Genomic DNA, 14,017 nt, shown 5'->3' with positions numbered 1-14,017 from the left:
ATACCATGATTCTACTACAAATACAATTGTTGCAGATTGTAGCAATTTACTATTTCTTCACCAACAAAATCAGTTCTTCCAATATCCTTATTAAAACAAAAATAAAATAAAAACAAGAAAAAGGAAAACTAGGCAAGCATACTTTTTCCAGGACTGCCATTAGCCATATTGCCATGGTTACAGAGGTGTTTCTGGCCTTTCAAAAGCAGGAAAGCCCTAAATAATTACTCTTGTCACTGGAAGGTCTGCAGATTCAGTGCTTCATATCATTGTTTTTGTTTACATGTGGTGTTTATTACATGATTGTGTGGTGCAGAATATATGGAGGGTGGGTAAAAAATACAGAAGAAAAAAAAAAAGAGCACAAAATTTTGTTCATAATACATAACACCAGTATCAGTGTTTTTCTTGTTTTATTTAAAAGTAAATACAAGAACATTTTGTTGATTTTAAGAATTACAATGACTTATATATTCTGTGTAACAAGTAAGAGTAAAGCATGCGAAGTTTATGGTGGCTGTGTGCAGCTATATGGAGTTTTCTGAACACACTAACGCCACAAAATGTCTCCCCACCACTTCCCTCTACAATATTTCATGTCAAAAGTCAAACACTAACGAGTAATAAAACAAATTCATCAGTCCTCCTCTTTCTGGAGATATATGTGTGAGCGTGTGCACAGCAGAAAAACGTAACTAATGCAGAGCCAAACACAGCTAAAGAAACACACAAGTGGAGTGCGTTCCTATTTTATTTCCTATTTTTTATATATATGAAATGTGGTAAATAACCGCGTCCAGCTCCACTGGGCGGTAACACTGTGTTTAAAGCTATGAGCTCTTTCTTGAGTTACTGAACCTTGACACACCAATGGACAAAGCCACGATTCATGCTGAAGAACTTACTCTTTGATTTCAGCTGGCAACAATATTTTCTGGTTTGCGAACCAGTTTATGTTGGTGGAAACGGGCCAGTTTCAAATTTAGTTCTTGCTAGCACATGCGCAAGTACGCACATTATTTCACTTTCTGCTGTCAGTTCAGCCATATTTCACAAGGGGGTGATACTACACCCTTAGTAGTGTGTTACTTAGTTGTTAGTTCAGCCACAATTCACATAGTGATTTTCCACCAATGAGGAACCAGAATGATTCCAGTTCGTGAACCAAATATGGAACTTTTTCAGTTCCTCGTTGTTGGAAAAACGCTATGTGAATTATGGCTGAACTAACAACATATGGTGTAGTAATGCAACTTTGTGAAATATGGCTGAACTAACAGCAGAAGGTGAATAACTTACCTACTTGTGCATGTGGTTTTCAACATTAGAAGTCAGTCAGTAAGAGAAAATGCCTCTTCTATTCTGGCCCGGTAGGTAGTCCAGCAAAAAAAAAAAAAAAGCCATATATATATTTTTACTCTAGGTCATCACAACAAAGTGGCAGAGCCAAAATACAACCAGTCAGCAATACTACAGTGTGAGTATAAAACAGGTTGTTCAAACCAGCAGGGACACAAACATTCCAAAAATGCATCTCACTTTATAGGCCCAGGCCAAAAACCTATTCACTAAAAGAGGGCAAAAGATCCCTTCTTTTCTAAAAATGAAATGATTTCAATTGACACAAATTTAAAAGTAATTAATGCTTTACAAAGCAAGCAAGAGGACTGGCACTGATAAACATACGTAGCTTAGGACATCCTACATACAGGCGGAACTTACTAAATGACAAAACTCTGGAAAGACACTCTGTACATTCTGCACCATATAGCCTGGGGAAAATTAACCATGTCTGTACACTCTCAGAAAAAAAAGTACGGTACAAGTACATTATTTGTCACTAAAGGTACTAACTGTGTAAATGTACCTTTAAAAGATATAAGTCCAGTTCCTTAAAGGTACATTAAATTCTCTTCTCTAGAAGGAGAAATAAATGTTTTTAATCTTTCATTATAGAACTGTGTCATATAAAACACAATAATATAAGTCCTGGAGATGAAATTGCGTGTATGAAATCAACACAATTTTAAAATATAAAATTATAATAAAATAAGGTACAATTATGTTCCCTATTTAAAGGTACAAATATGTACCCTTGAGGGTACCACCACAGAGACAAATTTTCTGACAGTGTAGAGAATGTTTTTAAGTCTTCTAATTTTGGTGTATAATGTTTTTCTACATATGGCTCCTTTTCTATCCGTCCCATTCCTATGGACCAGGAGCTGAAAATTTCCACAGTGCCTCCTTCTCAAACTGTTCCATTTCCTCCTCCAGTGCTTCACTGTCCCTGCGTTTCCAAACAGTAGCCAGGTCCTCCAAGACATCAGCGACATCTTCTGAAAACTTGCTGAAGAGCATCCTATCATGCCTGAAGATGCCACCATGGAAGAACTGAGCCACCACGCTACGAAGAGCTTCTAGTTTCTCCTCAGCATCACCTTCCAATTTGCTCAGGTAGATTTTCAGGAGGGTTTGGAAGTCAGAAAGTTTCACAGGAATGAGTCCCTCTGCATGAGCACAGTCTGACACACTATAGCAGTTTTCAGTAGGGTTCTGGTTCCTTCTGAGTTTCTCCTCTTGGTGCTTCCAAAAGTCCACTGGCTCTTGCTGTTGATGCTGTTTATGATGTTGATTGTGATGATGGCCCAGCTTGGTCTGCCAAGGGCTCTCTTGCTTCCTGCTCTTTTGCTCCTTTTTATGGTCCCATTCTTCACTGCACTTCTTGAAGTGCCCTTTGTGTTTTAAGCCACCATCAAGCTTCCATTTCCTTTTCTTCTCCATCTCCTCCATCTTCCACTCATTGCTTTTATCTTTTTCTTCCCACTCCTCCTTCCCTTTTTTATGCACCTTGTGTTTCCTCTTCCGCTCATCTCTCTTACACATGTGATCCACCTGTTCCGAAAGCCTCTGCTGCAGCTCAACCAAGCTCTCCCTTAGGCTAGTCTTGGACCAGCCTTGCTTCTTTATCCCTTCCAGTCTCCTTCTGCTCTCTTCCAAGAGAAGTTTTTGTCTCTTGAGCTCCTGTTGTTTATCCCACAGTACATTAGGGCCTAAAGGACCTTGCATATCTTTCGAATTACCAGCAGAAGATGGAATGAAGGGTGTTTTAGAGGATTCCTCAGCTAAAGAGTACAGGGGAAGCAATACATTGTTAACTTTATATATACAATGTTTACAGTTCTCACAAAACTAATGAATAGCAAATCTATTGTTGGTATATAGATGCATTATAATATCAGAAAATTATCTATATAATTATTATATAATCATACACTAGATAAGATGTAAAATATCCTATCCCAATCCATAAAAGCTTCACATAGAGCCAACCCCACCCTTTTCCTACCTGCAGCCTGTTTCTGTTGAATCCTACACCTCAACACCTCACTAAGGTTGCTTTGGCTGTTTTTGATCCGATCAGCAACCAGCTATCCTTAACAACTACGGTTACTCATTGAACCCAGCCCATGACCAAACCACCCACTGTATAACTAGTTCTTCACAGGGTAGGTAGGGTCATCAGGTAGGCACCTCCTCTCATTGGTGTTTTGCTGAATTAAGCCCACAACACCTCCAGAAGGCTTAACAGCGAAGTCTGGTGTCCCAGACCCACCCACCTCCAAGCCAGATTTACAGTCCTACTTTACCATTTACCTTCAACCATAAATCCACAGTGGTGCTAAGGCTGTACCTAGCCCCACTGGCACCATTAATGCATGGTTCAGTGCCACCAGTTCCATGTAAACATTACATGCTACATCACCAACCATCCTGCAGTGCATTTCCCCCAAGTTATCTGTGCTCTCCATATCCACAACCACTGACTAGACCTTTCAGCTGTTTCTGATAACTCCTTCACAGCTGCCCTTAGTTTCCGGCCCCTGATGCCAAACTGCACAAGCAGGGATGTGGCTAATTTGGCTACAAACCCCCTAACACCTATCTCCACCGGTCTTACATGTGCCTGCCCCCTGGGTTCCCTCACCTCAGCCGGCATGTCTGCATACTTTAGCTTTTTCATTTCGAATGCTTTATCTAATGCATCCTCAAATGGAACCGTTAACTATATGAAATAAACTATCTGTTTACTTTCGGAGTACAGCACCATGTCTGGGACCTGCAGCTTTTTTCCTACATCCACCAGCACTTTCCAATCATGTGCTTCCACAACAAAAATACTGATACAGCTAAAACAAAGAAGGGCAATATGATCACTAACCTAGATAAGTTCTAATAAATGGCTACAAAGATAATATCACACAAAAAACATAGGTGGACCAAAAAAACTGGACTGATGACCAAGGTCTTATTAGCTATTTGGCTATACTGAAAAATATTATAATGATAATGCTATACAACAGTTTGCATTTTGCAGTGCAGATACATGTATGATGCTGTTATGAAAATAGTTGAGTGACTTGAATCTCACTTGCTGAACAAATAAGCCAATACAAAGCTGGAGATTGACTTTATATACTGTAGAAGTCTCCAAAGAAATCACATTGACTATTTACTTAAATTATTTTATATTACTTTCCAGTACTCATCATTTATTAATTTTGCTATAGGACTTGTTATAAATATAAATATACACATATACATTTGTTCAACTATTTTATATTTTACCTTTTTGCATTACTTTTGGTAATCTTTTCCATTCCTAACCTGTCCTCATACATGTTCTTCACTGGATTTTACACCTTTATATTTAGTTCAGAATTCTGCATTTAGCCTACCCTGTATGTTGTAAATAAATCTGTTGAAGCATTCACCTTAGTTTACCTACACCATTACACTGCACTTATTATACATACATTTTTTAGATTTTGAACAAATAAGCAAATAATGGAATCAATGCACAGAATACATTGCAAAATTTAAAATGCGTTGTTTTAGATTTGCTTATTTTCCCCTCAACAAAAATGTCATTGCCCAAGCATATCAACTTATTACACCTTTTTATATTTATATATAAATATTTTTGAAACTACACTTCAAAACTGCTTATATGAATTTCAGAAAATAAGCACAGAAGCAAAATATCTTCTGCCCTATATTCATGGCAAAATAATAATAATAATAAGCTTCTGCCACACTAGTCATTCTTACCTGTGAGTTGGGTGAGCTCACTGATCCTGGCTTTCAACTCCTCTAGTTCTTTCTTTAGAGTAGGCAATGAAGATAGTTCTTCTTGTAGCTTAACATTTTCTTTTTTAGAAGACCCTTTATCTGCAGCTATACTTAGTGCCTTGTCCAGCTCTTCATTTTGGGACTGGAAAATGATTGCATACTGTTTACTTTCAGTAACAGACTACAAGTAACATGTATGATGAATTCAGAAGAATCAGAATAAAATGCAATCAGTTAAACCTTGGAGCAACTTACAAACCAAACACTAAATTGTGATAATACATAACTAGCTAACATAAATCTGGTTATATGTATATACTGCAACCCATTTTCCACAAAAGTTGGATATATATAGTTATTCCTGTTTTATTTTATTTTATTTATTTATTTATTTTTGTCAATAATAACCAAAATGTATGATTTTAAAGTCTTTTTAAACTAGCAAAAGTACAAAGTAAGAATTCTCAATGTTTTTCAAAGTTTAGGTTACAGTGGTTTTCCAAAGTACTTCTGAGCTCATGTGACTTTATTTAATAACTTAATCCCAGTAGTAGCATGTTGGCGCTGCATGTAGTGTTCCAAAAAAGTTGGGACAAGGGCATGTTTTAGCACTGTGTTACATCATCTTTCCTTTTAACAGCACTCAATAATCGTTTGGGAACTGAGGTACACTAATGGTTGAAGCTTTGTAGGTGGAATTATTTCCCATTCTTGCTTGAGGTACAACTTTAGTTGCTCAACACTCTGGGGTCTCTGTTGTCATATTTTGCACTTCATAATGCACCACACATTTTCAATGGGTGACAGGCCCGCACTCTTTTACTACGAAGCCACGCTGTTGTAACACGTGCAGAATGTGATTCTGTGGTTGGGTACTGACAGGCGAAAAAAAGGCTGCAGTGGTGGCAGTTGCTGAAGCAAAATCCAGAGCATGGCAGGAGTTTGAAGAGGCCATGGGGAATGATTTCAGGGAGGCCTGAAAGATGTTCTGGAAAATGCTACGACAGCTTGGGAAGGTGGGGGGGGACACACTGTCCAAGCTGTGCTCAGCAAGGATGATGAAACTCTGAACTTGACTGAGCGTATTGTCAGGTGTTGGAAAGAGCATATTGAGGAAAATGCCTCTTGGGTTTAGGAGGGCCAGAAGTGTCCAGGGTGTCAGATTCCATTTCCTTGGCTGAAGGCACTGAGGTCGTTTAAAAGCTCCGCAGTGGCAAAGCCCCTGGAATAGAAGAGATTTGCCCAGAGTTACTGAAGGCTCATGATACTGTGGGGCTGTTTTGACTGAAACGTCTCTACAATACTGCATGGACCTTGGGAACTGTGACTTTGGATAGGCAAACTGGGGTGGTGGTTCCCAATTTTAAAAAAAATTCCTTATATTCATGGAGAGGGTGGCGAGACCTAGCCTGGGGCAGGGAGGTTTCCATTGAGGGGCTCAGGAGGTGGCATGTCTGCTATTGATGTTGTTCTTCTGGCTTGCTCACATGGAGGCCTCCAGCATTCACTTGAACAGTTTGCAACCAAGTGTGAAGTAGTCAGATCAGCACCTCCAAATCTGAGGCCATGATTATCTCCCAGAAACAGGTGGCATGCTCCCTTCAGGTAGGGGGTGAGAATCTAGCCCAAGTGAAGGAGTTCAAGGATCTTTGGATCTTGTTCAAGAGTGATGGGAAGAGGGTTCGTGAGGTTGACTTTAGGTTAGGTGCAGCGTCTGCAGTAATGCGGTCACTGTACTGGACCACCATGGTGAAGAGAGAGCTGAGCCATAAAGCAATGCTCTCAATTTACCAGTCAATTTACATACCCACTCTCACCTATGGATATGAGTTTTGGGTAATGACCAAAAGAACGAGATTTCGGATACAAGCGGCCAAAATTAGTTTTCTTCAATGGGTTGCGGGACAAACTTTCAGTGATCGAGTAGAGTCACTGCTCCTTCGCATTGAGAGGGGTCCGCTGAGGTGGTTCAGGCATCTTATAAGGATGTCCCCTGGATGGTCCCACTGGAGGTATATCTGGCACGTTCAATTGGAAAGACACGCTGGAGGGATTATATCTCCCAGCTGCCCTGGGAACACCTGATGATCCCCCAGGAGTAGCTGGTGGAAGCTGTGGGGGATAGAGATGCCTGAGCTTCTTTACTCACCCTGTTGCCAGGGTTCTATATGTGCACGTGCCTGGTCTTGGGGTTGTGGGTTTGAGCCCCACTCTGGGTGACTGAGGAGTTGTGTGTTCACCCAGTGGGTTTCTCGGGGTGCTCCGGTTTCTTCCCAGTGAAGCTGATGATTGGAGAAGCTTTATATTTTAATGTGTCTGACTCACTGTCAAAACACGTTAATCTCAGAGGCCCATTTTCAAAATAAAAGTTTGCGAATAAAAGCATATTTTGGTTCCAGGCAAGCTACGTTTTTTTCGGTCTCCTATCTAATGTTCTTTTAGTATGTTTAAGGGCTATTAATAAATCCATTGAGTGGGTGCTTTTTACTGAGTAGGCTTCATAGGCAAAACAGAAAGGCATTAATAAAGTTATGAAAGCGGCTCGTATATAACTGTTAGGGTAACAGAGGAGGATATGAGAGTTAGTTAATGTTAATATTAGCTGTGTTCAGGTTGTGAGAAAGTGCTCTAAACATGCAGCAAGTTAACATTAGTCTCTGGCCATGTCCCATACTGCACACCGCTGCACTGAATAGTATGAATATATATATGTAATCAGCGCTGGGGTGTTGGACTAAGGGATGGAGGTATATGCAGGAGGCTTTATTACAATAACTTAAAGGAAACTAGACAGAGGGACACTAAACACAATGGCTAAATACTAAACAAGGAATCTAAACATAAAACAAGAGTTAAACAAAAAGGCTAAACACAAAGCAAGGCTAAACACAGAGCAAGACAAAACACAGAGCATTAAACATAGAACAAGGCTAAGGACCATGAACCTCAACCTAACATATGTACATTGACCCACAAACATGAAACACCGACAAGGACTATATAAAAACAACACCAACAAGAAACACCTGGGTACTAATTATGACACATGACACTAGAAACACAAGGGAAGTATATCACATGACCAGGGAACAAGCAGGAAGCAGACACACGGGTGTATGTATATATATATATATATACATACACACACGGGTGGCACGGTGGTGGAGCAGGTAGTGTTTTACCTGCTAATTAGCTCAAAACACCTGCAAAAGCCTTTAAATGATCTCTCAGTCTTGTTCTGTAGGCTACACAATCATGGGGAAGACTGCTGACTTGACAGTTATCAAAAATACCACCATTACACAATTACACAAGCAGAGCAAGACACAAAAGGTCATCGCTAAAGAGGCTGGCTGTTCACAGAGCTGTGTCCCAGCACATTAATAGAGAGGTGAAGGGAAGGAAAAGATGTGATAGAAAAAAGTGTACACACAATAGGGATAATTGCACCCTGGAGAGGATTGTGAAACAAAACCAATTCAAAAATGTGGGAGAGATTCACAAAGACTGGTCTGCAGCTGGAGTCAGTGCTTCAAGAACCACCGCACACAAGATGTATGCAAGACATGGGTTTCAGCTGTCGCATTCCTTGTGTCAAGCCACTCTTGAACAAGAAACAGCGTCAAAAGTGTCTCGCCTGGGCTAAAGACTGGACTGCTGCTGAATGATCCAAAGTCATGTTCTTTGATGAAAGTAAATTTTGCATTTCCTTTGGTAATCACGGTCCCAGAGTCTGGAGATAGAGAGGAGAGGCATAGAATCCATGTTGCTTGAGGTCTAGTGTAAAGTTACCACAGTCAGTGATGGTTTGGGGTGCCATGTCATCTGCTGGTGTTGGTCCACTGTGTTTTCTGAGGTCTAAGGTCAACACAGCCATCTACCAGGAAGTTTTAGAGCACTTCATGCTTCCTGCTGCTGACCAACTTTATGGACATGCAGATTTCATTTTCCAACAGGACTTGGAACCTGCACACAGCGCCAAAGCTACCAGTACCTGGTTTAAAACCATGGTATCCCTGTTCTTAATTGGCCAGCAAACTCGCCTGACCATAACCCCATAGAAAATCTATGGGGTATTGTGAAGAGGAAGATGCAATACGCCAGACCCAACAATGCAGAAGAGCTGAAGGCCACTATCAGAGCAACCTGGGCTCTCATAACACCTGAGCAATGCCACAGACAGATCAACTCCATGCCATGCCGCATTGCTGCAGTAATTCAGGCAAAAGGAGCCACAACTCAGTATTGAGTGCTGTACGTTCTCATACTTTTCATGTTCATACTTTTCATTTGGCCAGCATTTCTAAAAATCCTTTTTTTTGTATTGGTCTTAAGTAATATTCTAATATTCTGAGATACTGAATTTGAGGTTTTCATTAGTTGTCAGTTATAATATTCAAATTAAAGGAAATAAACACTTGAAATATACCAGTCTGTGTGTAATTAATGAGTATAATATACAAATTCCAAAGTGTGCTGCTTGGGACACAGCTTCACTCTCTAACGTTAATCAAATGATGTACCTCACTATTATAAATGCAGTATTTTCCTGCCTTAGCTACATAGGAATCAACTTATAGCTATCTAATATTTTGGGTATTGGCTGGGCTTTCACTCAGCATATATGTCCCCCACCAATATCAAGCTCACTCCTACGTCCTTGCACCTGCCTTTGCTCATTTTTGCACAGATTGAAAAGTGAGAACCTGAAGCACAGTAGGCAAATTATTTATATTTTTGTTAACATTTATGTTAATGTTGTATCTGGTGTTATAATGTTAAGCTACTGATTTAGAGATAGAAATTGATGTTACTTAACTAAATTAGAACATTTTAAACTTGAATGTGTATTTTATTGCCATTTTTTGGGAGCAATATGGGACATGTGGGGCACGGAAATTTCCTTTCATCTGAGGTAGGGAATGATAGAAAATGTTTGAGAACCACTGCCCTAGACCATGGTGCACAGTTTTAAAGCACTAAAAGGACTGCAGAAAAAATATATTTATATTCTAAGCTTAATCAACATTTACTTTTGGCAAATATTCTTGTTTACACAATTCTCTTCTTGATCATTTTCCAAAAATCCCAACTTTTCCAGAAACTGTTTGTAGTTCTATGGCCACGTATTAAAGCCTCTAAAAAATGTTTAGCAAGATTTTGATGGAAAAGAAAGCTTATAAACAAGCAGCCATTAAAGGAGCAAAAAAAACAAAAAATGAAAAAAAAAAAAAACATTATATTCTGACCTGTATTTGTGCCTCCAGTATTAAAATCTTTTTGTTTTCTTGAGCAAGTTTTTCAAGAAGTTCCTAGAGGGAAAACGATTTTGACAAACGTTATTCTATTTGATACATTTTGACAAATAAATATGCAAAAATTATTAAGCTTTATATTACTGCCAAGAAAGAAGCAATTACAAAATTAAAAAGATGCAGAAACAGCTAACCTGATCACTTAGTTCAGAGACATCAAAATCTTCTAAAGGAGAGAAAAACATGTACATACAAAAAACCAACAAACAAACAAAAAAAACAGGAAGAAATGGAAATAGAAAAAAGATGAGTAAAATGGATAAAGCACAAACAGAAAGTTCATGTCCTCGCACATGTTTGAGAGAAGCATTCAAAATAACCACAGCATTTTAGTGCAAACATATAATACGGGAAAACTAATACAGGTCTTGATACTAGGTTTAAATCACTGCAGACATTGACATGCTTGTCATATATGGCATCCACAACATTTTATCGGTTTCTGTCCCTACATGGTTGAGAAAAAGGTATCAACTAATACTACAATGTATCTGATAATATATACACTTACAGCACATGTCCACTGCACAGACTGTAACAGGTTTGTCCACCGACCAGAATGCAAATGTACTTTATGAAATCAGAAAATCTTAGACAAAAGATTAATAAATTTTTAATTATATAATCCAGTCTTTTAAAGGTATTTCTAACATGTAAATTAAATTAATTCATGTCTTTAAAAATTAATGTTGAAATGTGATGTATTTATAAAAACTGTATTTGGCTATCAATTGGGTCACTAAATTTAAAGTTGTGACACCATGCAACTCCCATTCTATATTAATTAGTTAGGCCTGTCATAATAGCCATTTTTAGTGGTTAATATATTATATAATCAACCATTTATGCCAATGATTTAATGAAAATATAATAACATATTAATGCAATTACACCAATTTAAAGAGCGTGAATATTTAACAAAGTTGTTATTTAGAATATTCAGACATTGAAAGTGGATTTTTCTTTTGTTGTTTAACTATCCTAACTAAATAAAACATAAATTAAATAAAAACAAACAAACAATTAAACTGACATAATGGGCTCAATATTGATGATGTTCATTCTTATGTAACAATCATGCCAGTAAACATAACGAACAATAATGAGGTCAGCAAAATCACTGAAGAAATATCCAGCAGACAACTGCCTTTACCTAACTGGCTGTCACGGCAGTACAACGCACCTGTTGTGTATAATGTGCATAAACTACAAACATTCTCAACTTTCTTCACAGTACTATGAGGGAGTTCTTGGCTGCTCACAATGCCCCAATTTTTCATTCTCCTTTTTTTTGCTACTCCCCAATTATGTGAATGGTCACAATATTCAGGTAATGAATTCCTGTGCATTGGATATATATGCTGAGTCCAAGGTATCAGGCTATGACACTATGAACAAGCAAATGCATAGAATGACACACTGCTACACACAAGGGCAAAGCTGGGATGCAAGTGCATTTAATGTAGTGCATGCAATGTACTATTAAGTTAGACTTAACATATACATTGGTAAAAGACATGTCCCTCAGCCTGAATTCTAAAAACAATTTCTTATTCTTTCCACAGAGAGTCAGTCAATAGTAAAATCTGCAGGAATAACATGGTCCTGAATCAGAGCTAAAAGGAATATCCCAAAAGTTCATACACAAGCTTATACTGCCCTCTAGCAGTACCACATCTTTAAGATCTTCAAGAGCCTGGTTGACCAAGAAACCTGTAAACACAGCACAATTTCATACCAACATTTTAAAAGCTGAAAGTGGTATGAAAATGAAATTACTGAGCCAAAATCAGTACGTCTGGCTGCCCCTGACAAGCTTTAAGAATGCTACATGCCATCACAACTTTTGTGAAGGGCAAGTGTAAACTGAATGCCTAACTAGTATGAGTCTAGTATTGCCTTGTGGCAAACTAAGCCCTTCCATTCTAACAGGTAAATCTCAGGTAAATCTCACCTGAATAGAAAAGAGAGCCGAAACACAACAGTACCAGAGCCCCTATGATGAAATGTTTCAATGAGAAACCCAATTTCTCTTCTTTTTTCTCCAGCAGCTTAAACTCTTCTTCCTCCTCTTCTTCATCTGAGCTCTGTCTCTGCAAATGTCGGAGCCGTAGACCATCACCCTTACTGGGATGGTCTGTTGAGACCTGTGCACCCAGAGTTTCTAAGTATAAAAGAATAAATATAAAAATAAAATCAAAAAGAAAATAAAAGGAAGAAATTGAAAATAAGAAACAACCTACATGATCCAGATATTTGGTCTCATTCCATACTATACCTGGCTCTCTTACCACATCTACTGATTCGTCTAACAGCTCAGGTTCTTCCCTCTGTATTGCAGATGTCTTCTCATCCAAGACAGATGGAGCAATCACTTCTGGGTGAGGGCCCTCAGCTAGAGCGCTTTTGGCTACAGACCCAAAATCAGGCTGACTTGGAAATGAACTTTCTGGTGCATTGTTTATATTAGATTGAATATCTACTTCACGAACTACAGAGGTACAACTAATTTCAGAAATGGGGTGAATGACTTCAGTAATATCAGAAAAAGGAGAATCAGGATTCTCAGTTGAGGATCTTATTTCTGTTATTTCTGGGACAGGCGTCACTTCAGCCTTTGATTCTGCAGCAGGGCTTTCTTTTGGAGGAAGCTCCAAAGTAGGCTGAGCATCAGGAAACATCTCTTGATCAAGTATAGTTTCCTCTGAAAGAAAGAGGGAGGACTCTGTAGCTATGTTAAAGGGAACTGCACCAAGAAGGTCATTGTCAGGCGGGGAGCTAGTTATGGTATCATGAATGACAGGGGCACAGATATCAGGGTCATCTTCAGCAAAGGTAATGTCAGAAGCCACCCCCTCAAAGAATTCTGGGGATGCTGTCTGGTACATCTGAAAATCAGACAACATTTCATGCTGTTTTATTCATGCTTTAAGTCTATCCCCTATCTCTTGGACAAATGAGTCACTGACAGGTACACTTCATCTTAAAGGGGTGTAGTGTAGCATTGTTTAATTTAATTGGACGTAACTTGGAACTCTAAAAATACAGAAACCCATTCCAACTTAACTGGTAGATTATTTCTTTGTTGTAACAAAGCTTCTTGGCAGTAAATCTTATACTGTTGGAAAGCCTGTTAATTTCCCTTTTAAATGGTGCCACATTTGTTGGGATGAGCAGATGTCCCAGTGTCCCAGATCGTTTCCTCACCATGTCAGCACTTAGGGTTTTCTACTGATTTTTGCAGTCGAGGTTTGCAGGACAATATGGCCGATGGATCTCTGCCCAGACAATCCGGAACAGACTGCACACAGCCAATCTCTGGTCTCATCGGACTGCCAGGAGGCCTGCCATGACTGCCCTTCATTGTCAGACCTGTTTGCACTGGTGTAGGGAACACATGCACTGGAACCTGAACATGACATAACACGTTATGTTCAGCGACTCCAGATTCTGCCTGCGGCAGTTGGATCGTAGGGTCAAAGTGTGGAGAAGACGTGGAGAACACTTTGCTGATTGCTGCACCAATAGAGTAACATCTATTGTTGGAGGCTCTCTCACTGGAAAAACGA

The 14,017-nt window shown here is 39.1% G+C and overlaps 1 protein-coding gene across 4 annotated transcripts in view; it reads right to left on the bottom strand.

Moving 5' to 3' along the window:
• Positions 1 to 248: 248 nt before the first annotated feature.
• pbxip1a (pre-B-cell leukemia homeobox interacting protein 1a) overlaps positions 249 to 14,017 on the bottom strand; it is a 48,738-nt gene continuing 34,969 nt past the window's right edge. For 3 of the 4 annotated variants that reach the window (XM_066674479.1, XM_066674482.1, XM_066674480.1), the window contains exons 5-10: positions 12,727 to 13,336; positions 12,403 to 12,612; positions 10,583 to 10,614; positions 10,383 to 10,445; positions 5,113 to 5,275; positions 249 to 3,125 (exon numbers count right to left, since the gene is read on the bottom strand). In XM_066674479.1, coding sequence (XP_066530576.1) covers positions 2,212 to 3,125; positions 5,113 to 5,275; positions 10,383 to 10,445; positions 10,583 to 10,614; positions 12,403 to 12,612; positions 12,727 to 13,336 — 1,992 coding nt within the window. In that variant the 3' untranslated portion in view covers positions 249 to 2,211. The remainder of the gene's footprint in view (positions 3,126 to 5,112; positions 5,276 to 10,382; positions 10,446 to 10,582; positions 10,615 to 12,402; positions 12,613 to 12,726; positions 13,337 to 14,017) is intronic. The other variant, XM_066674478.1, reaches the window with a different exon arrangement.

Source organism: Hoplias malabaricus, chromosome 6, assembly GCF_029633855.1.
Source record: "Hoplias malabaricus isolate fHopMal1 chromosome 6, fHopMal1.hap1, whole genome shotgun sequence".
Taxonomy (NCBI): domain Eukaryota; kingdom Metazoa; phylum Chordata; class Actinopteri; order Characiformes; family Erythrinidae; genus Hoplias; species Hoplias malabaricus.
This window is presented reverse-complemented; position numbering and strand designations above follow the sequence as displayed.